The 27406-nt window shown below is 41.0% G+C and overlaps 2 protein-coding genes across 4 annotated transcripts in view; one reads left to right on the forward strand and one right to left on the reverse strand.

The window, feature by feature from the left end:
- Positions 1–3942: 3942 nt before the first annotated feature.
- ZCCHC9 (zinc finger CCHC-type containing 9) lies at positions 3943–18434 on the forward strand. Of its 2 annotated transcripts, none has more exons than XM_084881348.1 (6): positions 3943–4019; positions 5479–5888; positions 10024–10174; positions 10413–10505; positions 12990–13058; positions 14659–18434. In XM_084881348.1, the coding sequence occupies exons 2-6, from the start codon at positions 5505–5507 to the stop codon at positions 14775–14777; spliced, it is 816 nt and encodes a 271-aa protein (XP_084737474.1). In that variant the 5' UTR covers positions 3943–4019; positions 5479–5504; the 3' UTR covers positions 14778–18434. The 2 variants fall into 2 exon arrangements, with proteins under 2 accessions (XP_084737474.1, XP_084737475.1); XM_084881349.1 differs by lacking the exon at positions 14659–18434 and adding an exon at positions 12713–12803.
- A 192-nt stretch (positions 18435–18626) lies between these two features.
- Positions 18627–27406, reverse strand: part of ACOT12 (acyl-CoA thioesterase 12) — a 32679-nt gene continuing 23899 nt past the window's right edge. For both annotated transcript variants that reach the window (XM_084881308.1, XM_084881309.1), the window contains 4 exons: positions 25002–25135; positions 22904–23029; positions 20438–20564; positions 18627–19776 (listed from right to left, as the gene is read on the reverse strand). In XM_084881308.1, coding sequence (XP_084737434.1) covers positions 19627–19776; positions 20438–20564; positions 22904–23029; positions 25002–25135 — 537 coding nt within the window. In that variant the 3' untranslated portion in view covers positions 18627–19626. The remainder of the gene's footprint in view (positions 19777–20437; positions 20565–22903; positions 23030–25001; positions 25136–27406) is intronic.

The following is a 27406-nucleotide window of genomic DNA, read 5'->3' on the forward strand; positions in this document are numbered from 1 at the left end:
CTAGATTCACTATCCTCCCTCCCAAACTACTCTATAGTTAAATAGGTTGTTTTGAAGCAGCTTATGCTAGTAAGAGACTCAGGCTTGGCCTTGGACACTCCTAGTCCCACAGTGTCCACCGGTAAGTTTAGCCAGGCTGGTTGAGCCCCTCTTACTCTGAGAATCTAAGCAAGAATGAGGATTTAAATTCTAATGGCAGTGGCTCCACTTCCAGGTAAGATGGAATGAGCACACTCTCCCTGTGTCCCACTGAATGCAGCTATAAAACACAATGCATAGATTAGCTATCTGAGGACACTGGAAAACAAATAGTAGCAGGCAAATTAAAAAAGAATAATTCTTTTAAAAAATGTTTTATTTATTTTTTACAGAGAGGAAGGGAGAAGGATAGAGAGCTAGAAACATTGATGAGAAAGAAACATCGACCAGCTGCCTCCTGCACACCCCCTCCCAGGGATGTGCCTGCAACCAATGTACATGCCCTTGACCGGAATCAAACCTGGGACCTTTCAGTCCACAGACCGACGCTCTATCCACTGAGACAAACCAGTTTTGGCAAAAGAATAATTCTTGAACACTGGAATACAAAGTACTGCTGACCTAGTTCTAAGTTTACATTCTGGATTTTATCTGGACACTGTAGACATCATTTTGTATATACTTGGAGTTGTTTTTTCATGAAAAAATTTAAGCGGTCAATTAACTTGTTTAAACTTGTGTTATGGTGGGTGGCAATCCAGATATCAGTTCATTTCTTTAAGCGTTTGAGCGTGTCTTGTGCATGTGGGTTCAGGGATCAGTTTGAGACTTTCGAGGGATTCATGTACAGAAGTAGAGGAATTCTCTTTGTGGCTCTCCTCCTTCCAGGATTCCCCCTCACTGTCAGCTATCCAGCATGCTTTTATTAATGGTTCCTTCAGCCAGAGAGATGATAGTAGATGATAGTGGGCTTTCTACTGCAGTTTTAACTACTTATGCATTATGTGAGTGTGGCCAACCCGCAGGTAAACACACACACACACACACACACACACACACACACACACTCACACACACACAAGGTACTCATCCATGTGGTGGTAGTTGTTTCTTCAGATTTTGACCCCCATCTACAAGTGTCTGCTTTTATTTACTCTTTAGAATCCCCATGTAGTGTTTTTTAATATTTTGTCCAGAATTTATAGTTATCAGGATAATAAATTTTGTATTACCATACTAAACTATTTTCGATTAAAACATAAAAATCTATTGTCCATGCAAAAATTGCATTGATTTTTTAAAAAGCCTCACATAGCCCTAGCTGTTTTGGGATAGTGTTAGCTAAAGAAGGGTCCCAGGTTCGATTCCAGTCAGAGGCATATGCCTGGGTTGTGGGCTCCATCCCTAGTAGGAGGCATGCAGGAGGCAGCCAATCAATGATTCTCCCTTATCATTGGTGTTTCTATCTTTCTCTCCCTCTCCCTTCCTCTCTGACATCAATTTCAAAAAAGCCTAATAGGCAAAGGTAACTTTACTAAGTCTGTTTTAAAGTGGGTTCTGGCAAGCAAATAATCCCGTGCCGTTTTACAAAGTAGTAGAGCTAACATATTTGGGCTGAGACCTTGGTTCAAATCTCGAGTCTACCTCTTACTGGATGTGTAACCTTAGATAAGTTACTTCAACTCTCTATCCTTGTTCCCTCCTATTATATGGAGAAAACAATAGTAGTTACCTCTCAGGATATTGGATGGATTAATTAGGTGATGAATGTAAAGCAATCAGCACAGTGCCAAGTACCTATAAAAATGTTCAATGTTAGCTATTATTAGCAATAATAGTAATACTTTCTCCTGAATCCCAAAGGATTTCTATGATCTCTTTACTCAATTACTAATCCTTTCTTTATTTACTTTCACAAAAGCAAATTTAGATCATGCTCCTTCACTTCCAGAAATGAATCACCTTTTACAGTTTTAAAATTCAGCACAGAACTAAAAAGACAAGTTTTGGTTGAATGCACCCTCTAGTGGTGTGTGTTATGTGCAAGTACCTGGTTTCTGTGAAGAAAATCCCTTCATGAAATATCACTAGGTTAAAGCTTAGAACCATATTACAGTATGAATAGCACTCGCCTACATTTTTTATAAAGCTCCCTCTCTTCCAGAGCTGCAGGATTTGTCTTTTAAAAATGTCCTCACCTTAACACCTAGAATATTTGTGATTGTTACCACACCAAATCCCACCACTTCTACAGTACTGACTTTATTCTTTCCTCTTAAAGAAAATCAGTTACTTTCTAGTTTGCTTTAACATTAGAAAGCACCTATTTCTCTTTTAGTTATCAAAAATGAACTGGTATATATCAACTATATACCAGGCAATGGGGATACAATAAACAACCTATTAGACAATTCTCTATATAATTACACATTTGAAGTGCTGTAATGAAGTATGAACTTCCATGAATGTGCAATAGGGGACTGGCCTAGTTTGGGACAGAGGGGCACTGAAGGATTACTTGAGAATACAAATGTTAAAAGCCTTCAAGGGTGAGTAGAAATTAATTGAAAGAAAAGGATTGCCAGACAGAGAACATCGTATATAAAGGTCTGGAGATAACATAGGGCATTAGGTGGGAAGTTTCCTTTGCGTGTATCTTGAAGAAGAGGGGGAAATATTGTGCAAGGTGAGGCTAGTGAAACAAGCAGCGATTCAATACCTTGTTAAGGAGTTTGAACTTCATCTTAAGAATAATGGGAAACTATGCAAGGGTTTTAAGCAAGAGGGCAACATCTGATTTACATTTTCACAAGTTCACTTGGTGAAGGCATGTAAATGGATTTGAAGGAGTACACATAGGAATGCCCCAACCAGCTGTTAGTAATCCAGGTGAGACATGTTGAAACCTGTGACCAGGGAGGTAGCAGAGAGACAAAGAAAATAGATATTTAAGTGAAAACATGGGAACAGCAGTTCTGGTGAACTGAGTGGATAAGATAATGTCATGTTTGCACAACCAGTGTGGCTCGGTGGTTGAGGGCCAACCTAGGAACCAGGAATTCAGGGCACATGCCTGGGTTATCTGCTGGATCCCCAGTAGGGGGCGTGCAGGAGGCAGCCTTCAATGATTCCCTCCCATCATTGATGTTTCCCTCTCCTTTCTTCTCTGAAATCAATAAAAAAAATTTAAAATGATAATGTCATGTTTCCCACTAGGTACAACTAACTTGTGTTGGTATATCTGTTTGAGAGGGGTTGTTGAGATGATGAGTTGTTCCGGAGACCGAGGTTTCTCTGTTAAAAAGGGAACTTTGGCTACAGTGTACTATTTTAATTGAATAATTCTTGGGCCATGGGGCACGGCCCTCTATCCAATAAGCCCCGTCTTTTTTAGAGATGTCTGACAGTGAGCCACTCCCACTACGCTAATTTTTATTTTACTTCTGCTTGGAAAGATCCTTAATTTCCTCCTAAAGTCATTTCACCAGATTGTGTTTCGAAGTTCAAAGGTCACCTCAAAGCAGCCTTCCCCTTGCCCCACCCACCCCTCAGACCCTCCAGTCCATTTGCCTGCACCGGGAGTGAGCACTCTTCAGCTCTGTGCCCCAGGCCTCCAGCGCCGCGCCCTGCAAATTCTAGGCGCTCCACACACTTCAAAACAAAACAAAACAAAACCACAACATATTTTTGATTTCAGAGAGAGACAGAAACATCAGTGATGAGAAAATCACGGGATCGGCCGCCTTCTGCATGCCCCACATTGGAGCTCGCAATTGAGGCCTGGTGCCCTGATCGGAATGGAACCAGCAATCTTTTCGTTCCTGGGTCCAAGCTCAACCGTTGAGGCACACTGGCTGAGCTGCACACCTGCACTTGAACCCATTTTCCCGTGAGCCAGCCGGCTGAGCTGCGCAACAACACCTGCGCAGCCCGGCGGAAGTGACGTGTCTCGCAGAGGCGGTGCTTCCGGGCCTGAGAGCCTCCCAGAGGGCGGGCTCCTCTGGCACGCTGTCTCTGCTGCTCTGGAGGATTCAGGCGTGGTAAGCCGTGCTCGGCGGGACGCGAGGGGCCCCGGGACCCCCCTGGGACACTCCCTCTTCCCCCCAGAAAGCGGTGGAGTGCCCTCCGCGGTTCCTGGGACGTGGCGGGAGCGCGGAGGCACCGGCTGAGAGGCCCCGGGACCCCCCGAGCCGCTGGGGGAAACGCCGGGCCGCCTGCCTGGCCGGGCGGCGGGCGCGGGACGGCCTCTCCTGCGGGGCGCTGGCCGCTCGCCGCTCGGATGGTGCGGCCAGCCCCGCGGGGCCCTGCCCTGCGAGGAGACCCACCGGGGCTGCCGGGGCTGGGTGTACACGGAGTTTCCCCCTAATGCGGGCGCCCCGCGCCTCGCACCCATGGGTGGTTTCCGCCCTCGGGCGGTGGGGAAGGGATGTTTGGAACGTGGGGGCTGAGATTTTGGCGTCCGTTGTTGCACGCGTTGCTCGGGTAAGACAGGTGCGGCTCACCTGAGGGTTTGATAGACCCGGCGTGGTCACGTGACTGTGAACGCTAATGTATTTCCCTTGTCAGCCTGCCGAAAAGAGTTGTGTTGACAAACCATGTCAAAAAACACCGGCTTTCTGTACGCAGCTTGCCAACGCAGATGGTTTGCGTTGGAATGGCTTGTTTAACTGGATTGGAAGAAAGTAGCCCTGGGACTTAGCGAGAGGAAAATAAACGACCAGGAAAGCTGCAAAGTTTGGGAAGAGTAACTTCAGTCATTGTAGTATTTGGTGATTTAAGTTTTGCGAAATAATTTGGTTTCTTATTTTCCATTAAAATAAATACTTTACAGTTTTAAGCAAGTATTTATATTATAGTAGGTATGCTTTTTAAAAAATGTGTATTTTTATTGATTTCAGAGAGGAAGGGAGAGGGAGAGAGATGAAACATCGTTAAGAGAAAATCATTGATTGGCGTCTCCTGCACGCCCTTGATTGGGTATTTAGCCTGCAACCCCACTCCTAACTAGGAATCCAGTTGTGACCTCCTGATTCATTCAGGTGGATGCTCAACCATAGAGCCACACAGGCTGGGCTTGTTTTATTTATTTATTTTTTAAACAGGTGTGGTAGCTTCTCTGGTAAGGGCTGGATTTACATTACAGGCATTATAGAATTAAATATGTAGATCCCTAAATGAAGTAAAAACCCATGTTTTAATGATTAAAACTAACATGGCATATGTGATATATAGCATGTATCTTTTTAAAAAATACATTTTTATTGACTTCAGAGAGAAAAACATCAATGATGAGAGAGAATCATTGATCCGCTGCCTCCTGCCCACTGGGGATCGAGTCCTCCACCTGGCATGTGCCCTTGACTAGAGTCAAACCCAGGACCCTTCAGTCTGCAGTCCGACACTCTGTCCACTGAGCCAAACCTGCTAGGGCTATAGCATGTATGTTAAGTTTAGTTTATTTCCTTTAAGTGATGACTAACTGCCATGCTTGCCTTAAAGATTGATCCAGTACCTCTGATGAAACCATGACCAGATGGGCACGAGTCGCTACCACAAATAACAAAAGACCCTTGCCTGCAACATCATGGGAGGATCTGAAGAAGGGGTCCTCTGAGGAAAAGAGCCAAAGCCCACCAAAGAGTAAACAACGTGAAGCCAATAGACTGTGCCTTAAAAATGGTGCACACCAAGCAAAACACAAAAAGAACAAAAAGAAAAAGGAGTACTTGAATGAAGATGTGAATGGATTCATGGACTACCTAAGGCAAAACTCACAGATGGCTCACAGTGGGGAAGTGATAACAGCGGACAGCCGGGAAGTACGGGAAGAAATTGCAGTTGCTTTAAAGAAAGATAGTCGCAGAGAAGGAAGACGGTTAAAAAGACAAGCAGCAAAGAAAAATGCAATGGTAAGTTTATCACTTCTACCAAAGTATTACTTGAGATGGCTAGAAACTATTAATCACATACTCACACATATTTAGCAGTTTGACTGCTATTATGTACTAAATTATAAAGCATCTTTTTAAGGGCTAGTAATAACTATTTGCTAGATACTTAATGTACTCATTAATTATCACAACAACACTATAAACATGGTGTTCCATCTTGGGTAGAAAACACTAACATGTAGGCAGGTTAAATATCTTTCTGAAAACTACATTTGATTATTTAGTGTGCTGGCTGGCATTATGTAATTATATGCATTTTTTAATAAATGTGAACCTAAATGAGCTGCTAACTCATTTAATTCCTGTTTAAATGATTGTTAAAAAAACAAAAAAATTTGTTTTCAAACCCAGAATCTGACTTCAAAACTGTTTCCACATTTACCTTCAAGTAGCCATTTTAAAAAAAGATCAAAATAAGTAGGAAGGTTAAGTACAACAGGTTAAATACGTGTGGTTCCCATTACTTAGAAAGGATGTTCGGTTTTTGTCCATGAAAAACTGACGCACATGAAGGAGATCTAATAAGGATCACAGTAGTTAGTAACTGAGCAGCAGAGTTAGAAGTTCTTGAGACCTTCCTCAGTCATTGTTCCCTCCCTCTCCATTTTACACTCAGAGAATGCTGGGGACTGCAGGTTTGTTTCTGTGGTGCCCAGCTGTAGATCTTATTTACTAGGGGCCCAGTGCACGAATTCGTGCACCTTGAAAGTAACTGTGGGCCTTGAGGGGTCTTGGTCCATTCTCTGTGCCCCTGCCTGGAACCTCCCATCATGGCCACCAGTTTCCTGTCTGCTCAAAGCCCCGTTCCTCCTGCTCCCATGCTGACAGCGCCAGCCCTGCTCGCACCCACTGATGGTGCAGAGTGCCAGCAGTGGTGCAAGCTGGCTGGGCGCTGTCAGCCGGTTGAGCAGCAGCTGCTGCCCCAGTCGCCCCTCAGGAGCAGGTGAAGGTGGAGAAGCCCTGAGGGGTGATTGAGGCCTGCAGCCGCAGCACCTGCCGACAGCTCTGAGCAATCGAAGCTGGTGCCAGCAGCAGGTGCAAGCATCAGGTAAGACCGTGGCACGAGGGAGCAAAGAACTTTCAGTAACCACCAGGGGCTCACCCTGATGACAGTGAACAGTGCCTCGCCTTGGTCTGGTGCCCCTGCTCACCTGCTCCACTGTCCCACTGCGGCTGATGCCCACCATGTTCTGCGCTCTGTCGCCTGCTGCCAATGCCTGCCATGTTCCCCATGTGCCCCCTGGTGATCAGCGCATGTCATAGTGACTGGTTGTTTGGTTGTTCTGCCGTTCAGTCTATTTGCATATTAGCCCTTTATTATATAGGATAGGATTTGTTTATTGATTTGAGGGAGAGAAATATCAACGTGAGAGAGAAACATTGCCTCTCGTACACTCGTATTTGCCTGACCATGAATTGAACCTGCAACCTTTTGGTGTACGGGATGATGCTCCAACTAACTGAGCACCTTCCCTAGATCCCCACAGGAAATGAAGTGTGTAGTACAATTCCTTCCCTTCTCCCCTTTTAAAATGAATTTCCAAGTCTCAATCTAGTAGGATATTTCATAAGAATCAGGATTTATTATCATTTTACACTTCTTTTATTAGTAAATGTACAGCACTGTTAATACCAGTGCAGGTTTGAAATGTTATAGCCACCATACATGTAGCTTCTGACATTTGCAGGATTTGTTCTGTGCAGTGCCATTTAAAGATAATTATTTAGCCCTGGCCAGTGTGGCTCAGTTGGTTGAGGGCCATCCCATGCACTGACAGGTTGCTGGTTGGATTCCTTGTCGGCACAAACCCAGGTTGCAGGTTCAATCCACAGTCAGGGTGTGTGCAGGAGTCAACTGACCAGTGTTTCTCACATTGATGTTTCTCTCTCCTTGTCCCTTTATCTCTCTAAAAAAAAATCAATAAAAAAATTTTTTAAAAGATAATTTTTTAGAGCAGTACTAATGAGGCATTCCTTATTAATAAATTGGGATAGAAAAGATAATTTCTGTTTAGATCAGGATAGTTTTAAGTCAAGATAACTTAAAGATAATTTAATTGACATAAATAGTATGGTGAATTGCATACTATTTGAAAAAGCTAAATATGAATTTTTGAAAAAAATATTTTTATTGGTTTCAGAGAGGAAGGGAGAGGGAGAGATAGAAACATCAGTAATGAGAGAGAATCATTGATTGGCTGCTTCCTGAATGCCCCCAACTGGGGATCCAGCCCACAACCCAGGCATGCGCCCTGACGAGAAATCGAACCCTGACCTCATTCATAGGTCAACGCTCAACCACTGAGCCATGCTGGTTGGGCTATTATGACCTTTTAAGAGAAGTTTTATTTTTGTAGTTAAGGAAATATATTTTTTTAGTAATGCTTTATGTTAAAACATATAATTTAAAGACTATGGCTTGTTGTGACCTACCTTCAAATTTTTTGTGTGTAATTTCCTTAATACCTGATACTTAGCATCAGTTCTTAATACCTGATATTTAGCAACAGTTCTTAGCTAATAAATTAAGATATTAGACACTTAGTAGAGCGCTTCTCACAACCCCATCTACATTAAATGTAAGGATCAACCAAGAAACTTGTATTTGAAATTTATATAAAATACTAACCGATTAGCTGCCAGGTTATTAGAGAGACTGCCTTAACTTCACCAAAAATCCAAACTTATGTTGGTGATCCAAAATTTAGCATTAACTTCCTCCACTTGTAGAATAAGTGCATTTTTTTTGTTTGGACTAGCTCAGTGGTTGGCAAACTGCGGCTCGTGAGCCACATGTGGCTTTTTGGCCCCTTGAGTGTGGCTCTTCCACAAAATATCATGGCCTAGGCGAGTCTATTTTGAAGAAGTGGCATTAAAAGAAGTTTAAGTTTAAAAAATTTGCTCTCAAAAGAAATTTCAATCGTTGTACTGTTGATATTTGGCTCTGTTGATTAATGAATTTGCCGACCACTGGACTAGCTCATTCTAAATGTAAAAGTTACTGAAGAGTGCAGGGACTTATTCTTTTCCGTTGTTATTAAACAGGAAAAAAAAGAAAGCAAGGTTATAGTTGTAAAATGTTTTGTTTTATTTTGTCTGTTGAATTTACTTTTTAAAAAACCTGTGCTTATTTGGGAAAATAAAATTACAGATGAACTATTTGTTATCCAAGAAGTATATGTATCTTTTTCTAGTTTAAATAAAAATAGTTTAAATATCTACCATCTTTGATTATGATCGATGTTCTCATTCATTGCAAAAAATATCCTCCAAATTGCTAGAGTATATAAAACAGGCAAATCATTGTTCTGTGTTATGTTGGAGGCAAATAATTCATCTTAGGATTATTCCTTTAAAATTAATTGTATATACATTCTAAGAATGAAACATCTATTTTTGAATATTAACGAATATGTATTATAAAGATATGAAAACCTTAAGGTATACTTTTTTTTTAATTGATTTCAGAGAGGAAGGGAAAGAGGTAGAAACATCAATAATGAGAGAGAATCATTGATTGGCTGACTCCTGCATAACCTCCACTGGGAATGAGCCGAAATCAGGGTATGTGCTCTGACTGGGAATTGAACTGTGACCTCTTGGTTCATAGGTCAACACTCAACCACCGGGCCACTTTTTGGTATGAAATATATTTTATTATTTGAATCATAATTTAAATGGAATTATTTAGCTCAAATTCATTCAATTATATGAACTTTAAAAGTACAAGTATTAATTTTGATGGATAATTTTTATGGCCATTGTCTACTCCAAAAAACTGTTTTTCAAGTCAGACATCCCCATTAATGAAATACATAGTCCACAGTTGCTTAATTCATTTAAGTGATTATTTCTTAATAACTTTGTGTCTGAGATTGACTGATTGAGGGTTTTCTAAAACACTGAGACCATGAGGAAAATGACTTTTTATTGTTTAGCATTGGATAAAATACTTCTACAGATAAAATTTGAGATTTCAGAAAAAGTGCTAGATATCTTAAAATGAGAAATGTTTTACAGATATTTTTGATAACAGGAATTGATAGAACCAGTGCAGTTTTGCAGTGTGGAAACTCACATTTTGTTTTCACAGGTATGTTTTCATTGTAGAAAACCTGGCCATGGGATTGCAGATTGCCCTGCTGCCCTTGAGAATCAAGATATGGGCACTGGAATATGTTATCGGTGTGGATCTACAGAGCACGAAATAACCAAGTGCAGGGCTAAAGTAGATCCAGCTCTTGGTATGTTTTTTTCTTATCAGTTTTTGATTTGCTTAATCAAAAGTGGGAAAGTGGCCAATAAGTAGCCACTTGGGTTTTTCTGTTTACAGGGTTGAGCGTGCCTATTGTTGAAATCTTACAAGATTAAAATTTAAATGATGTAGATACATGTTTTCTTCTCAGAATATTTTAAAATAATATGCATTATATGACTTGTAATATATATAACCAATTAAAAGGAACTGTTTGATCGTTACAGGTGAATTTCCTTTTGCAAAATGTTTTGTTTGTGGGGAAATGGGACACCTGTCCAGATCTTGCCCTGATAATCCCAAAGGAGTGTATGCTGATGGTGAGTACTTTTACCCTTGTATGTCAAAAATTTGAGTCATCATGCAGTTATACTTAATTTACACTGTTAATCAGTCCTTAAATATATATTTTTAAAATATATTTTTATTGATTTCAGAGAGTAAGGGAGAGGGAGAGGGAGAGGGAGATAGAAACATCAATGATGAAAGAGAATCATTGATCAGCTGCCTCCTGCATGCAACCACACTGGGGATTGAGCTTGCAACCCAGGCATGTTCCCTGACCAGGAATTGAACCATGATCTCCTGGTTCACAGGTCAGTGCTCAATCACTGAACCATGCTGCTCATGCTTGAATACATTTTTCAATAAGTAGCAAAACCTTATTTTTATTGAGTACTATTCTACCTACTGAACTTTTTGGATACTATGACTTGATATATTAATAAATCAGAAATAACTTGGGTGAATATTTCCAACTGCTTACTTTAGCATCATTATGAGAATATATCAAATTTCTGCTTTTAAACAGAACAGAAAAGAAGTTATAATACTTCAAAGTAATATAAAATTTTAAATATAAGATTTAAAACATAGTGTGAATTTAATCTCAGCCTAGCATACCATTTTGTATAAAGGGCTGCTATGCACTATTCATATTTGTAGTAGTTTTTGTTTCTAAATGATTTCCTTAGTTAATTGTCTGGCATGGCATCATGTAATTTTCTTACCTTTAGCTCAGCTAATGTCTTAAGGTCCTCACAATAAATCTATGATGTCTAAAGCTTTAAGGAGGTTGTCATTTGTTAATGTGAATCACATAGTAATGCACATGTGTCAAACACAAGGCCCGCGGGCCAAATCCGGCCGGCCAGGCCTTGCAATGTGGCCCGCACCGCACTGTCATCACTGCACTCCGCTGTCAGTTTATGACATTGTCAGTTTATGACTGTTCAGTAAACCATTCGGCCCGCGATTTAGGCTGGATTTTAGATTTTGGCCCCTTCTCTGATTGAGTTCGACACCCCTATTAATGTGATGGCTGGTACCTTCAGGTTCTAAACACCTCTTGTGTCATGTCCTGGGTCCCATTGGAGAAGTCCAGTGGAAAAGCATAGTTTTTGGAATTAAACACATTGGTTATAGTCCAAAGCGCCACTTATTAGCTGTGGCGCTTTGGCTATGTTATTTAACGTTTCTAACTCATTTTCTTCACCTATAAAATGGAGATGAAAAAACAAAACAAAAACTGTTTGTGTTTCATTGATTCTAAGATGCACATTTTTCCACATTTATTATCTCTGAACTCGGAATGTATCTTACCATTGGTAGGTCCCACATAATTGACATGTTTTCCTTTTTTTTCTGAGAAGTATGTAAAAGAATGACACATCTTATAATCAATGGTATTTTAGTTTTAATGAGTTGTAGTATTTACAAGGATGGATAGTCAACCAAAATTACTAGATATAAAAAAAAAAGTACATCAAGAGGAGTACCGTATTTTCCGGTATATAAGACGACTTTTAAATGAAAAAAAGTCAACCGAAAATCGGGGGCAAAAGACCAAAATTGCACAAAAATTACCTGCAGATCTTGACGGCAAAGTAAGTCTTTTGTTTGAAGTGGGGGGTAGTCTTATACAGCGAATATAGGCCTAAACCTATGTTTTAACTGTAAAATTAGGGGGTTGTCTTATACGCCGGAAAATCACATAAAAGTGGGAGCTCAACCAGGTTTATATTCTGTAGGGTCATTTTCCTGGATAAATCACTTAACATTATGAGCATGATCGTGATCATTCTTTACCATTACACAAAAGATTCATTTTAGAAATCGTGTGTGCTGTAATTTACAGACCTGGAATGTTGCTTAAATGATCATTTTAATTAGGGTTAGGATCCCTGGCAGATAGAAAGCCTGGAAACATGGCTCTGTGGGACATTTTAAGAAGGATTACCCTCAAAGTCAGAATTCAGGTGAGATCTCTGGGCTTCCATTTAGAAGGGGTAGAATTATCTATTCGCTATGTTAATTTTCATTCCTTTCATAACTGCTCACCCCCATCTGATCTATATAATAGAGAAGTGGTTTCTAACCTTTGGGGGGAGGAGGTGGTCATTGATCATTAGGTAATGTGATAAAATCTGTGGACATTCTCAACAAATGCATCAGCACACAAATTTTGCTCACAAGTTTGAGTTCACAAACTCTTGCCTGTTTAACCATGGTCCTGGCTTTTATGCAGGGGCTTTTGGACACTCCAGGGAACAAGTGCTTTCCATCATCTCTTTCTCCTCTTTCCCACTACTCCCCTGAAGGCCCAGTGGAATAAATGGGTAGGTGCAGTTAGTGCTCTGTGATGTCAGAGGAATGGAGAATGACCTTATCCATAGGAATGGTGGCACCCACCTATGTCCCTGGCCGACAGGTTGTGAGGACCAAATAAGATATGAAAGTGCTTTGAGACATTAAAAGCCCTAAGTAAGTGTGAGAGATTTTCAATGACTTTGTTCTTTTACTAGGTGGCGGCTGCAGACTTTGTGGCTCTGTGGGACATTTTAAGAAGGATTGCCCTCAAAGTCAAAATTCAGGTGAGATCTTTGGGCTTCTATTAAGAAAGGGGAAGATTAACAACCCTCTATGTTTTTGCTGCATTTTGTTATTAATAACTCACTGGGGATTTTAAGGCAACCTATTGTAGTTTCCTGCTGCAGTGATGACTCAATCATTTCTCTGTCAGCTGTAGACACAGTGCCAATTGGGCATTAGCTGCTGTTCTCAGGTGGGGAAGAAAGGGACCATTAAGCCCCGAGGACCCTGATCTTACAAACATCTTGTTCATAAACATTTATATTTACTTAAAGAAAAGTATACATTCACTAAGGAAATAAGAAATATGAAAATAGCTTTCAATCCTATATAATAAAAGCCTAATATGCTAAGTGTCCAGTCGTCTGGTCAACCAACCAAAGCGTAATATGCTAATGATATGCTAAGGCCGCTATGATGAGCACTGACCACCAAGGGGCAGATGTCCCAACTGGTAGGTTAGCTTGCTTCTGGGGTACGGCTGATCAGGACTGAGCAAGATGGGCTGGACACACCCTGGAGCCTTCCCGCATCCTTCCCCAGCCTCTGTCATGCATCTGTATCTGTGGGGTCCTTCTGCCTGGCCTGCACCCTCTTGCAATCCAGGACCCCTCAGGAGATGTCAGAGAGCCAGTTTCAGCTTGATCCCACAGGCCAGGCCGAGAGACTCCACTGGTGCACAAATTTGTGCACCAGGCCTCTAGTAGTCTTATGATTGAGTATCCTCCTGTGTGTTTTGCTTTTTGTATACCTGAAGGATTCAGAGTTGGTCGCAAAAACTACTGAAAATATTAAAATTGTGTTGTCCACACAGTGTCTGCCCAGTTATATTTTCTTCCTAATGAAATACTACCTAACCCTGGTCACCAAAAAAGCTTCACTATACCTATGATAGATTTGGGGGGAAGAGAAGATCTTATTACCTAGTTTACCTAGATTAGAATGATGATAATTCTGTGTGAAAGAAAGCAAGACAGTAGGATACCCAGTAGTGTTTCTTATGGGGAAAAAAAAAACCCGTTTCTTTTTATGTCAAATAGTGATGATACAAATAAGTACTCGTTTTTACTTCCTACCCCTAACATTTAAATTTGATAACCAAGAGTTCTTGTTTATAATGTTGTCTAGAAGATAGTGTTTACTACATTGTAGGCAGTAAGATTGAAATGATGAAGTGGAATTTGAATTCTCCTTCCTGGGAGGACTGCCACTTCCCAAATGACAAGACTGACAAGCAGATGTTGTATAATTTCACAGGTGGAATCTTGTGCATTTAAAAGTGATGCTTCATAAGTCTTGCTGTTTACAGACACTTGGAATTCATTGACTCTGTAATGATGAACTCTGGGAAAGAATGAAAGTGCTTTCTCATCAATTTGTGCATTGCAAAGCAGTTGCTCCATTTCCCTAATTGGGATGAGAAATTGCCTGTGGTACTCGGAAATCAAGGGTTATAATCAATTAAAAATTACTTACTTTTCTTCTGTGATGGAGTATTCCCTCCTTGTGATTATTCATGTCAAAAATGGTTCCTTTGCTAAGCCCAAACCAATCTATGACTACATTTTTTTCTTACATTCTGACTTTTCTGTTTCTTTACAGATCGAACGGTTACAGTTGGTCGCTGGGCAAAGGGGATGAGTGCAGACTATGAAGAAATTTTGGATGTGCCTAAACCACAGAAACCCAAAACGAAGACACCTAAAGTTGTTAATTTTTGATAATGACTAGTACTATCATGTTACCATCTCATTGTTACATTCTGAACGGGGCCTTCTTCACAAGTTGGAGCCGGGCTCCCTTGGAGAGGCCTGTATTGTAGCTATCAGTATGATCTGGGGAGGTCAGATAGTTAACTGAGTTCTGACCAAGGAGTACTTCTGCTTGGAGAAAATCACCAAGATGTTTACATTTGATTCTTTAAAAGAACTTTTTTAGCAGAACTTACGTATAAGTAAGTGGTTATAATCTTAATTGTAACAATCATCTTTTTAAAAAATATATATATTTTTTAGTGATGAGAGAATCATTGATCGGCTGTCTCCTGCACACCCCCCTGCAATTCAGGAATAAAACCTGGGACCCCTCAGTCTGTAGGCCGACACTCTAGCCACTGAGCCAAACTAGCTAGGGCCAATCATTTTTTTCTTAAAAAAATTAGGCAGCCCTGACTTGGCTCAGTTGGTTGGAACATAGGTCGATGGTTTCAATTTCCAGCCAGTATGGGTAAGGGAGGAGGGCAACTGATGTTTCTCTCAAGCATCGATGTTTCTCTTGCTCATTGTCTCAAAAATTGGTGGAAGCATATTCTAAGGTAAGGATTTAAAAAATAAAAAACAAAGTATGTATTCATCTGATACCCCTAAGGTAATTAATTCCTTTACATTTAGAAATATATTTTTAGTTCTGTTTTCTCGCTCAAAGTATCAACTATAAGTTATCAAAAAATCATTTGTATTTTTATTAAACATTATTTACTGATTTTAGAGAGGAAGGGAGAGGGAGAGAAAGATAGAAACATCAGTGAGAGAGAATCATTGTCTGGCTGCCTCCTGCCTACCCCCCACTGGGAACTGAGCCCACAACCTGGGCATATGCCCTGACTGGGAATCAAACCTCCTGGTTCATAGGTTGATGCTCAACCACTGAGCTATGCTGGCCAGGCCGCATTTTTATAATATTTAATAAAAATGTATTTGGTATTTTTCTGAATACCTAATTCTGGATTCAAGTAGTCATTGTCTCTTAATGCCCATTAACAATCTTTTTGGAATCACAAATCTTTTATGAACCCAACATTAATTTTTGTTTCAGATTTCACATAAAGAATTACATATTTTTTGAAGTTAAAATTGAAGAGTATCTCACCTTAGCAGCTCTTTCTTTGGTATTGATGTTCAAGAAGGAAATTCAGCTTGGAGTATATCAAACTTAATAGCATTTTGTTCACATGTTTTAGATGAGTCTGGGTGCTTATCACCATAATAGAGTTAGAACACTAATCAGAGACCCATTAGTGTCTTTGTTTGATTTGATGAATACATGCATACTTAATCCATATATTTCACAAGGCTTAGGGCTCCTATTGTGCTGTATAATGCAATGACTCTGGTGGATTGTGCATTTTATTTTGAATTTTACCTGATTGGATACATTTGTAACCGAAGGAAACAGCTGTGATTAGTTACTGATGCTTCAAAAGCAAAATATTTACCAAATAAAAAACCACTTTTCTCTGTTTCAGTATTTAACAACTCAACAGTTCTAGTCTTAATAGGAGCTGTTTTTTTATTTCAGTGAGAGGAGAACATGGCAGGATGTGGCTCAGCATCCCAACGCATCAGGAAATGGTGCCATGTAAGAGGAATTGCACACGCATACGTCTGGAAAAGGGCAGCAGTGCTGCCTCTAGTCCAGATTTGTTTCATTTGTTCTGTGAGGAGCAAAGGGCGCCAGCCTGCCAGCCGCAAGTTAAGTGTAAGGTTTTTCATAGAGGTTTTGATGAGGAGATGTTAGTGTCCATTTTGTCTTCCCTGGGTTTTGCTAAATTTTAATGGTCTATAAATTAGTGAAATAATTAGAAATAAACTGCAGGTGCCAAATGTACTATTAAAAAAGTGGATGGACACTGGAAATGGAATTCACCAAATTCTGACATCCTGGGAGATCGCAAATTTCTTGAAAGGAATTATAGATGTTTATTTTCTTAGCTACAAATGCCTAAAGTATAAAACAAACATATATTCATTATTTCCCAGGAACCTACTATGTTCCATGTTCCTGATATTCTCTTAGGCACGTGGGATTGTGTCAGTGAATAAGAAGCAAGACCACATGCATTCTAAGGGGCTTTAAACAGTCTTACCCCTGCCCCCTTTTTGCTGCCTTTATATTCCAGGCCATTAGGTTTGAATCTCAACTTGCTCTTTTCTCGGCAATCCCCTCTTAACCCCCATGGTCAACTCTCCCTTATGTCCTTCAGGCATCTTTACCGTCAGCTTAATAATCTTTCTGTGACCAGTCTTATAGAAAATATTTCCTTCCTCATCCCAATAACCTTTTTTCTCTAATTTTCTGAGTAATTTATATCCCCACCTAACACTATTTGTCCTTTCTTCACCAAATTATTTGTTACATCAGGACAGGAATTTGGACTTGCTCATTAGTATATCCCGGAGAAGTACTCAGCATATAGAAACTTCCACTTTTGTTGAGTGAATTATATTAACAAATGACATAATGGGAATTAACAGAAACATGTTGCAAATGATTGTATCTACTTTAGATAATAAAGGGAAGGCCTTGAGGGGGGAGATTTTTCTTCTGAAATCTGAATGACAAGAGGAACCAGTTGTGAAGATAATGGGGAAGAGCATTTAGGGAGAGAATAGAGGAGACTGGCTTGTCATATTCAAGGGGCAGAAAGATGTGGTCTTTTGTGACTGTCTTCCTTCACTTAATGTTTTTAAAGTTCATTCATAACCTGATGTATAGGTATATAGCAGTGGTTCTCAACCTTTCTAATGCCGAGACCCTTTAATACAGTTCCTAATGTTGTGGTTACCCCCAACCATGAAATTATTTTTGTTGCTACTTCATAACTGTAATTTTGCTACTGTTAATGAATCGTAATGTAAATATCTGTCTTTTCCGATGGTCTTAGGCGACCCAACAAGTTGAGAACAGCACCAGTTAGAAAGGTTGAGAACCCTCTGGTATACGGGGAGGTATATAGGGGTAAGGCTTTGATATCTTGATGTGAGATGATAGATAAATGCAGTTATACTGAAGCCAATATGACTGGAAAAGAGTGAGGAGAAAAGAGTGAGGAATAAACAAATAGGAAAAGGTCAGATAGTTAACAAGGGTCATAGTTTATAGGCTCTACTAGTTAGTTTTTGCTGTGGAATCGCCACAAAAATCTCAGAAGAATGCAATAATAAACCTTTCCTTAGCTCATGCTTGTGAGTCAAATCTAGGCTGGGCTTACCTGGACCACTGCTAATATCAGAGTTGGCTTGGGATCTGCTGATCTAAGCCAGGCTCAGATGAAGCAGTTCTGTTCCACGTCTCTCGTCCTTTTCCTGGAACCAACAGGCTGGCCCTGGCATGTTTTTCTCCTGACAGTGTCAGAGATGTAAGAGGGCAAGTGCATTTGCAAAAACACTTGGATTGCATCATATCTGCTAACTTTCCATGAATGAGTCACATGGCCAAGAAGATGAGAAACAGAGTAGTACACTCCATTCTTGGAGGTGGGGATGGTGGTGAGTAAATATTTCTGAAAAATAATCTAATATACCACACAGCCTTATTGACCGTTAGTTATAAGGTATTGGCTTTTACTGTCTGATGTGCAAAATTGTTTATTTTATATATATATATATTTATTTCAGAGAGGAAGGGAGAGACAAACAATAATGAGAATCATTGAGTGGCTGCCTCCAGCACGCCACCTACTGGGGGTTGAGCCTGAAACCAGGCATGTGCCCTTAATGGAAATCCACAGGCCAGTGCTCTATCAAGCCAAACTAAATCGGGCTATTCATGGATTTTGAAAAGAAACATGGCATCATCTGACTGCTGGGTTGAGAGTGGAGCAAAGGAAGAAGCAATAACAAACAGGTTATAATTCAGGTGAGAGAAGCTGGTGCTTTGGATTAGGGTTGTGATAGAGTTGATTAGAAGGACTCAGGTATTGGTTATATTTTTAATAGGGCTATAAGGTTTTGCTGACCAGAGGTAGAGATTTGACAAATAAACAGCAGGATGTATCTAACCTCTTAAGTGGTCTAAACTCTAATGGAGATGTCCTTCAACTCCTAAAAGTTATCCTGTAGAGGGGGCTGAATTAACATATGCAGGTTTGTCTTAAGGCAAATCACAGACAGTAGAATAATGAATGTTGAAGTCAAGGGAATAAAGTGCTAATGTAATGGTTATGAAAGAAGAGGTTAGTTAATATTCCCTTTCTCTGCAATGACACATTTTGCAGGTACTTTTCATGTGTATATATTGCAGTAGATACTAAATTGGTCAGCCACCTTGAATATATGTTAAATGACACTAGTAAAGTAGTTCCTATTACTAAAATTGATTGGCTCCCATTATGCTTTAATGTCTTCCTAATTTAAAGCTCTAAAACATGTAATACATCTTGTCAAATGCTCCTGACATACAGATGCCTGCGGTGCATGGAACAATCCCACATTATTAATCAGCTAACCAACTTGTCATTTCTTATTTTATAAAATTTCAAACAACACATTTCACCTCTGTAGTCTAAAAATATCTATGGTTATTTTAACCATATTTGTACCATTTTACGAACACACAGTATTGCACATGGCAGCTTTCGAATGTCTGTGCCCATGGACGGGAGCGTTTAAAAAGTTTTAAAGCTATTTTAATGCTAGCCCAAATCAATGATCTTTGACCTGAGATGCACTTTGGTTTTTAACCTCTTCCTAACTGCATTTTGCTTAGGCCAAAAGCTTGCCAAGTGTCATGGATAAAGGTGCTTGGAATTAAAAGTGGGAAATCAATTACAGATAATTGAAAGTTTCTCACTTAAAATATGCTTATTGACTCATCATCAGTAGCATTCTCTATGAATCGTATACAGGAACCTGCTGTCTCTTCAATGGATTTTGACCAGCCACCAAGATTTCCAGCAAAGTAAGGCAAGATGCTAGCAGAAATCTGGTTAAAATAAGATACCTGTTTCAAAAGAAAATACAGTATTTCAGTTTCTTATTGACATGGAACTTTTTCAAGCAGGGAACTGAGTCTTGTTTGTATAGGGAGGCTATTAATCCTATTTCTCTGGGGACCTGGAATGGATCTGAAAGGATGAAAGGATTCCCCTGGTATGGACACACATTGCAGAATTATAGTTAACTAGAGGCCTGCTGTATGAAAATTTATGCACTCGGTGGGGTCGCTCAGCCTGGTCTATGCCCTCTTGCAGTCTGGGACCCCTCAGGATGTCCACCTGCCAGTTTTAGGGGCCTGCTCCCCGTGGGATCAGACCTAAGCTGGTAGTCAAACATCCCTCTAGCAGCCCAGGAGCCTAAGCCTCAGTCAGACATCTTTAGCACTACCACAGATATAGGTGAGGATCCCGCCACCACTGCTGTCCTCGCAGCCATCAGCCTGGCTTGTGGCTGAGCAGAGCTCCCCCTGTTGAGTGTCTGCTCTGCGTTGAGCATCTGCCCCCTGGTGGTCAGTGCACATCATAGCAATTGATCTTTCCTAGTCATTCAGCCTTTAGGGTCAATTTGCATATTATCCTTTTATTATATAGGATTAGAAATTATGAGTAAAAGACTTCTCATACCTGTAGAAACAAAGTAACCTGCAGATGTTTCATCAAACTTACAGTGCATGAACGGCTGTCAATAGCATGGATGAGAAAGCCAGCACATGTGATTTCACTTCTGACGTACTGTGGAGAAGGGGGGACCGATGGCAGAATGACCGACTTCACTGCCACGGTGTAAGTGTTACTGAAAGATAAAAATAAAAGGACACTTCCCAAGTTCTCGTGAGAAACAGAATAGTTGTTACAACTATTCTAACATTCTATATAGCTATATTCAAGCCATAGTAATATGGACCAAAAGTGTTTTCTCACAATTATATATACTTGCAGAATTCCACAAAGATGGAACTAATCTCCAAACTGGTTTTATTGTGCCCTAATGGGTTGTAATTTCACTTTCCTTTTAAAATATATTTTATTGATTTTATACAGAGAGGAAGGGAGAGAGATAGAGAGTCAGAAACATCGATGAAAGAGTCATCGATCAGCTGCCTCCTGCACACCCCCCACTGGGGATATGCCCGCAACCAAGGTACATGCCCTTAACCGGAATCGAACCCGGGACTCTTCAGTCCCCAAGCCGACGCTCTATCCATTGAGCCAAACCGGTCCCGGCTCACTTTCCTTTTAAATGAAAGAATAATACCCATTGTTTCAAAGAAGCCCCAAACAACAAGGGACCCTACAGAGGAGGATATAGAAGTTTTCTTCAGTTCACCCTAGTCACAATGCACTCCCTTTCTCGAGATTATTACTCTTAACGTTTTTGTTTTTTTTTATATATTTTTATTGATTTTTTACAGAGAGGAAGGGAGAGAGATAGAGAGCTAGAAATGTTGATAAGAGAGAAACATCAACCAGCTGCCTCTTGCACACCCCCTACTGAGGATGTGCCTGCAATCAACGTACATGCCCCTGACCGGAATCGAACCTGGGACCTTTCAGTCCGCAGACCGACGCTCTACCACTGAGCCAAACCGGTTTCGGCTACTCTTAACGTTTTGGTGTGTATTCCTTCAGACCTTTTTATAAATATATGACATTTATGTAAGATAATAGATTTTTACATAAATATAATTATCGATATTTAACAAATATGTGTCTATAATTTGATTTTTCAGCTAACAAATCTTTGGAGGTGCCTCTGGTTACTTTATTCTTTTAAATGCTGGCAGAGTACTCCATAGCATGGCTCAACCACAATTTACAAGATGGTATTTGGTCTATCTTTTGCCATAATAAGTACTATTACACTGAATATCCATGTGCATTATTATATACTAGTGGCAATCCAGAACCACTGGCTCCTAAGTACTCACCTGCCTGATGGCCCTAACTGCTCTCCCCTCCTGGCCTGATCCCCCTCACTGCTTATGTGCTCTCTCTTCCTCTCTGTGCCTTCAGACCCCAGTGCAGGAGTGCTGAGAGCTCTCCGCCGAGGCCCCACCCCTGTCCTGATACCCCCTTCTGGGCTGGGTGGTGCAACAGGCCTGCATGCACTTCCACTGGGGAGGAGGAGGCTGCTGTGGCCCCTCCTAATACCCCCGTCCATCCGGGCTAGGCATTGCCACAGGCCTACATGCGCTTTTGCTGGGGGTGACACAAGTCCCCGCCCCCACCCCCCTAGCTCCTGTGCTTGCACACCTTTGACTGGTTGTGACTCGGCAAATTAGAATATGCTCTTTATATTATATAGGATGTGTGGGATTATTTCTACAGGCTAGCTTTGACATCAGGAATGCTGCTGCTTGCCAAAACTGGTTTGGCTCAGTGGTAGAGCGTCTGTTTGCGGACTGAAAAGTCCCAGGTTCGATTCCGGTCAAGGGTATGTACATTGGTTGCGGGCACATCCCCGGTAGTGGGTGTGCAAGAGGTAGCTGGTCGATGTTTCTCATCGACGTTTCTAGCTCTCTATCTCTCTCCCTTCCTCTCTGCAAAAAAATCAATAAAAATATATTTTAAAAAAAAGAATGCTGCTGCCAGTTTCAGTGGTAGACCTTAACTGTCCTGGCAGCTTCCACTTGTCTGAGTACTTGCTCTGGGGCCCTTCTGCTTAGAACCTAGGCAATGCGTGTGGAGAAGTCCAGGGCCCAAGGAGAAGCCATGGGTAGATGCTGATTGACAGTCCTATGGGGCAGCGGCCATTTGGATGTCTAACACAATGAAACCTTTGTAAATCCTAAACCAATTCCTGGTATTTTATTTGATTTTTACTATATTTCTACTGATAGTAGAATATTTCAGTGGTTTGCTAAATACCAGTTTTACATCTGCATAGAGAAAAAGAAAAGGGAACTGCTTTAGGAACCTTGCATGGTGCTTTATACATAACTGGCACTTAGCATATGATTATTTGGGTTGTGTGTTTTTTTAATGATAACTAAGGTACATCTAGAAAAATTTCAGATGAACATCATTCAAGACCAGAAATGCTTACATTGACTTCCTTATTTTCATATCAACTTTTGCTTCCTTCTCTATACTATAAAACATTGCTGTAACACTTGAATTTCATTTACTCACCTATCTTTAAGAGATCTTCGTGACACAAGTACAACCAAGTCTTTGGGTTTGTCACCATTTGCTATAGGACAGGTGATATAATATATTTGGTCATCTTCACTCACCCAGTCTATGACTTCACAGGACCTGTGTAAATAGAACAGTGAAAGAAAGGCAGTACTTTTCTACCGATAGAATAAGGCAGTTAATTATTTTGTTTGCATAACTTCATTATTGATGTCTACATTCACCCTTCTGCTCATATAACCATCCCTCCAAAGCCAGCATCATTTCTCAGAGTCCATCTTTAGAAAGCTGTTTGGTCAGAAGCAATAACTGGGCATGTGATGGTGAGCATGGTGGCCAACTGAGTCTAAGGTCACTGGCCACAAAGCTTCAGAGAAAAGCTGTTTTCCACAAAAATTATTTTCTGTAGGATCAAGTAATAACATTTTGAAGACTATTGAATTATATAGATAGTCCAAGAAGAACTCGGGGAAAGGGATATGGTGTATTAGAAATGACACTAAGTTTGGAATCAAACAACTTGCCTTTGAACTCTGGACTGCCATTTAGTAGATGTGTTAGGTTGGGGCAAGTCACTTTATTTTGTCACTTTATTTTTTCCATCTCTAAAATGTAGATAATAATACCTATGGGGTTATTGTGAGGATTAAATGCAAACACCTGGCACAGTACCTGAATTATTATAGGTACATAAGAAAAGTAAGTTGGGTAAGAACTCATTCCTCCATTATTCAAGTTCAATATGGCTAGAATGTCAGGTGATATAGCAAATAGAGGGAGAAACATTTGGAAAGAACACCAAAGTTTAGGCATTGTTCTTACTAAAAGCTTTGTACTTACAGAGTATCTACAAATACCGATGCAAGATAATCGTGAAGTGTTTCTCTTCTCTTCGAGTGTTCTGTTAGGACAGCATTAACTATATTGTATCATTTAGGCACCTATGCAATGTAACATGACCCTGGAGCTGTTTCACTTTTGTGGTATTAACCCTTTGCACTCCGCTGTCCCCTCTCAGGGGACATCGGAATTCTAGCATATCACTCGGATGTCCCCTCTCAGGGGACATTGCAGTTTATTAGTGATTACGGGGAATTGAGTTATTTCAACGCACGTTTCCGCCGCAAAGTAGCGTCGAGTAGCTGGTAGCCAATGTCCAGAATGGTTCGGAGTGCAAAGGGTTAAATTATCTATTACATGATATTAACCATAATAAGGTTTAGTAATTTTAAAGACGAACCCCTACCTCAAGATTAGGAAGCCAACAGTAATACTATTATAGGAAGCCCACCTCACCAATCCTTCTCTGTCAGCAAGGTGTTCTAGAAGCCCTGAGTGGGCCCAAGAGCTGGAACTCCTTGGAGAGGGGCCATGGCCTGAGTGCGGTCAGTCCCTATCAGTACAACTGACAAGGTACACAGCTCCCTCTTTCAGGAAATGAGGACAAGTGGAGGAGACCGAATAAGGCATGCAGGAGACAGAGGTAACAGAAATGAGATGTAGGCTGACAGGAGAGGTCCCTGACCAGACAGGGAGAGCAGGAAGGAATGCCTTTCACCTCCGCACCCACCCAGCTTCCTCCCAGCTTCTCCCCCGGGAGTGCTGCTTCACAGAAAACAAACAAAGCAAGGGACTGCCAATTAAATATCAAGAGCGTGAAGTGAAAATAACAGTTTCGATAATTATTTCCTCAAGAGCAGTGAAACTGGAAAAGCGTGGAATTCAGAGCCTGACAGACCTGGGCTCCAATTTGGGTTCCATCGCTTTATGGCTGTGCTGTCTTGGCAATCTCTCTCATTAAATGAAAATACTATGAAACTTGAACAGTTGTTAGCAGAATTACAATAGATGTGGGTAAAGCATGTCAACTCCATATTGATGATAAATAAGTGATTATAATAATTTGGTTTTGTGTTTCTTAATAGCACCTAATGCCATTTTCTATGCAGAGCATGCTTTACTAGTAAAAACTAGACTTTAATTAATAAAACAAGAGGTCACATGTTGGGCAATGGAGATGCAATGCAATCTGGAGGTTATCTTTTCTATCATGTCAGGGTTGATTAGGAAAATATTTTAAATTTATTCTTACATGTAATGGGGGTCCCACAAAGGTCGCTTGGTAAAGTCAGACAATAGATGATAAGCCAAGTGTGCCGGTTTTTCCACGTGCTTTTCAACCCAAATAGATAAAATATCCTCTTCTTCCAGAGTATATATTTTTATCTAAAAGATAAAAAAATAAATTACAAAAGAAAAATGCATATTTTTACTTAAAAAACATCACAGATGTGCCCCACCAGTGTGGCCCAGTGGTTGTAGACTTATGAACCAGGTCAACCTATGGCCTCTGAGCCAGGAGGTCATGATTCCAGTCCCTGTCAGGGCACATGCCTGGGTTGCAGGCTTAATTCCTAGCGGGAGTCATGCAGGAAGCAGCCTATCAATGATCCTCTGTCATCATTGATGTTTCTCTCTCCCTCTCTGAAATCAATAAAAACATATTTCTAAAAAGCCACCATGGGCGTACACATGCAGTCAAAGGCTGCTGGCATCCAAATAACCATGAAGCCAATGATGGCAACTTAACTTCAAACACTTGGATATCTAGGGCTCTGCCCAGGATGCTGTACTTCTGTATTCTCCAAACAACATGTGACTTGAGGGTGGGTTATTTAATTATTGTGCAATAGTTCAGGAACAACAAAATACCATCAGGTTATTAGGCTGCACCTTGGAGCCGAGGCTGCAGATGTCAGGTGTGCCTTCTGGTGGGCTGAGGTGACCCCGGGAAGTCAGCTGGCCACCTCTAGAACCAACTCATCCACTCAGTGGAGTCGCTGAAGTACAAAGTGTCCTTTCATTAGTGACTCATAGGGCAGGCCAATTCCTGGGTTTCTTCCTAATGCCTATTATTCCTTAGCTCACAGGAGGCCCGGGTTGGAGAGCCATGTGACTTATACCGAAACATTAATGTATTCCTGTTACTCTGAACTCTCCTTCTACTGTGCTTTTGCCAACAATCGGAGACATGTGTTCCACTAAGCACACATTCTCTCCTCCCCCCCCCTCCCCGCCCATTTAAAATCTCCATCTCTTTCAGGGTGCTTTGAAGTTAGTGTTTGAAACTTGTCATCTTATAATAATTCCCATGGCAACAAGCTGTGCGAAGACAAACAAACATAGGGTTAAGACTTCCCTGCAGGAATCAAGCAGATGGAAAAAATCAAGCTGCGAGGGAGAAAACCTTTATTTAAATATCTTCAAGGAAAGAATGAAGCAATGAGAAAGTGACCACAAGTGGCTCAGAGTGGAAAGAAGGGACTATTTGCTTATTCCATTTTACCTCTCCGGTTGACCTGACAGTGCCAAGCCTGTCTTTCAACAGAGCCCACGGAGGAGGACATACTGTCGGCCCAGAGCTCTTACCAAAAAGCGAGAAAAGCATGCGCAGGGCGCCAGTTGGTGGCCAAGACTCACCCAGCATGGATGTGCCTAACTTTGCCCCTGTACAGCAGGAGTAGAAGGAGGCTCATTGGTGTAAATTCAGAGAGAAGTCACCTTGGCAAGATTGGTGGCCATGCAGCTCTAGGCCAGGCTGCTGGAGCTCTGCAGCCTCAGAGGAGGTGAGGGCAGCTGGCCAAGTGCATGCCACAACCTCAACCATGGTCTGGCCTTAGGGCTGCCATGGTCTAACCAGTGTGGACTGGGATATAGTGCTGGGCTGAGTACTTGTTGAGGGTTGAATTGTGTCCTTTCCAAATTCATATGTTAAAGTCCTCACCCCTAGAATTTCAGAATGTGACCTCATTCGGAAATAGGGTCATTGTAAATGTAATCGAGTTGAGGTTATACTGCAGTAGGATGGGCTCCATACGACCTGTGTCCTTATATAACGGGGAAATTTGGCCTAGCCGGGTGGCTCAGTGGTTGAGCATTGACCCAGTAACCAAGAGGTCACCAGTTCAATTCCTGGTCAGGGTACATGCTTAATTCCCAGTAGGGGGTATGCAGGAGGCAACCAATTGATGTTTCTCATGGATGTTTCTAACCCTATCCCTTTCTCTAAAATCAATAATGTGTGTGTGTGTGTGTGTGTGTGTGTATGTGTGTATATATATATATATATATATATATATATATATATATATGAATTTGTACACAGACATGCACACTGGGAGAACACATGAAGATAAAGGCAGAAATTGGGTGACACATCTACAAGCCAAGGAACACCAAAGATTGCCAGAAAACCACCAGAAGCTCAGGGAGAGGCCTGGAACAGGTTCTCCCTCATCCTTCAGGAGGAACCAAAGCTACCAACACCTTGATCTTAGACTCCCAGCTTCCATAACTGTGAGACAATACATTTCTATTGCTTAAGCCACCCAGTTTGTGGTCCTGTTACAGCAGTTCTAGGAAAGGGCCACAGCACTTTCCCTGGAAGCTGCTCCCCAGGGTGCAGACACACGCTGCTGCTTCCTACCCTCGAGCCAA

The sequence above is a fragment of the Pipistrellus hanaki genome, assembly GCF_964339955.1.
Source record: "Pipistrellus hanaki genome assembly, chromosome: 4".
NCBI classification, from domain to species: domain Eukaryota; kingdom Metazoa; phylum Chordata; class Mammalia; order Chiroptera; family Vespertilionidae; genus Pipistrellus; species Pipistrellus hanaki.

Excerpts from the sequence above, each read along its gene's own strand:
- ZCCHC9 (XM_084881348.1), top strand. The coding sequence starts at position 5,505 with ATGACCAGATGGGCACGAGTCGCTACCACAAATAACAAAAGACCCTTG. Across the intron at positions 5,889-10,023 it reads CAGCAAAGAAAAATGCAATG|GTATGTTTTCATTGTAGAAA; the intron begins GTAAGTTTATCA and ends TTGTTTTCACAG. Across the intron at positions 10,506-12,989 it reads CAAAGGAGTGTATGCTGATG|GTGGCGGCTGCAGACTTTGT; the intron begins GTGAGTACTTTT and ends TTCTTTTACTAG.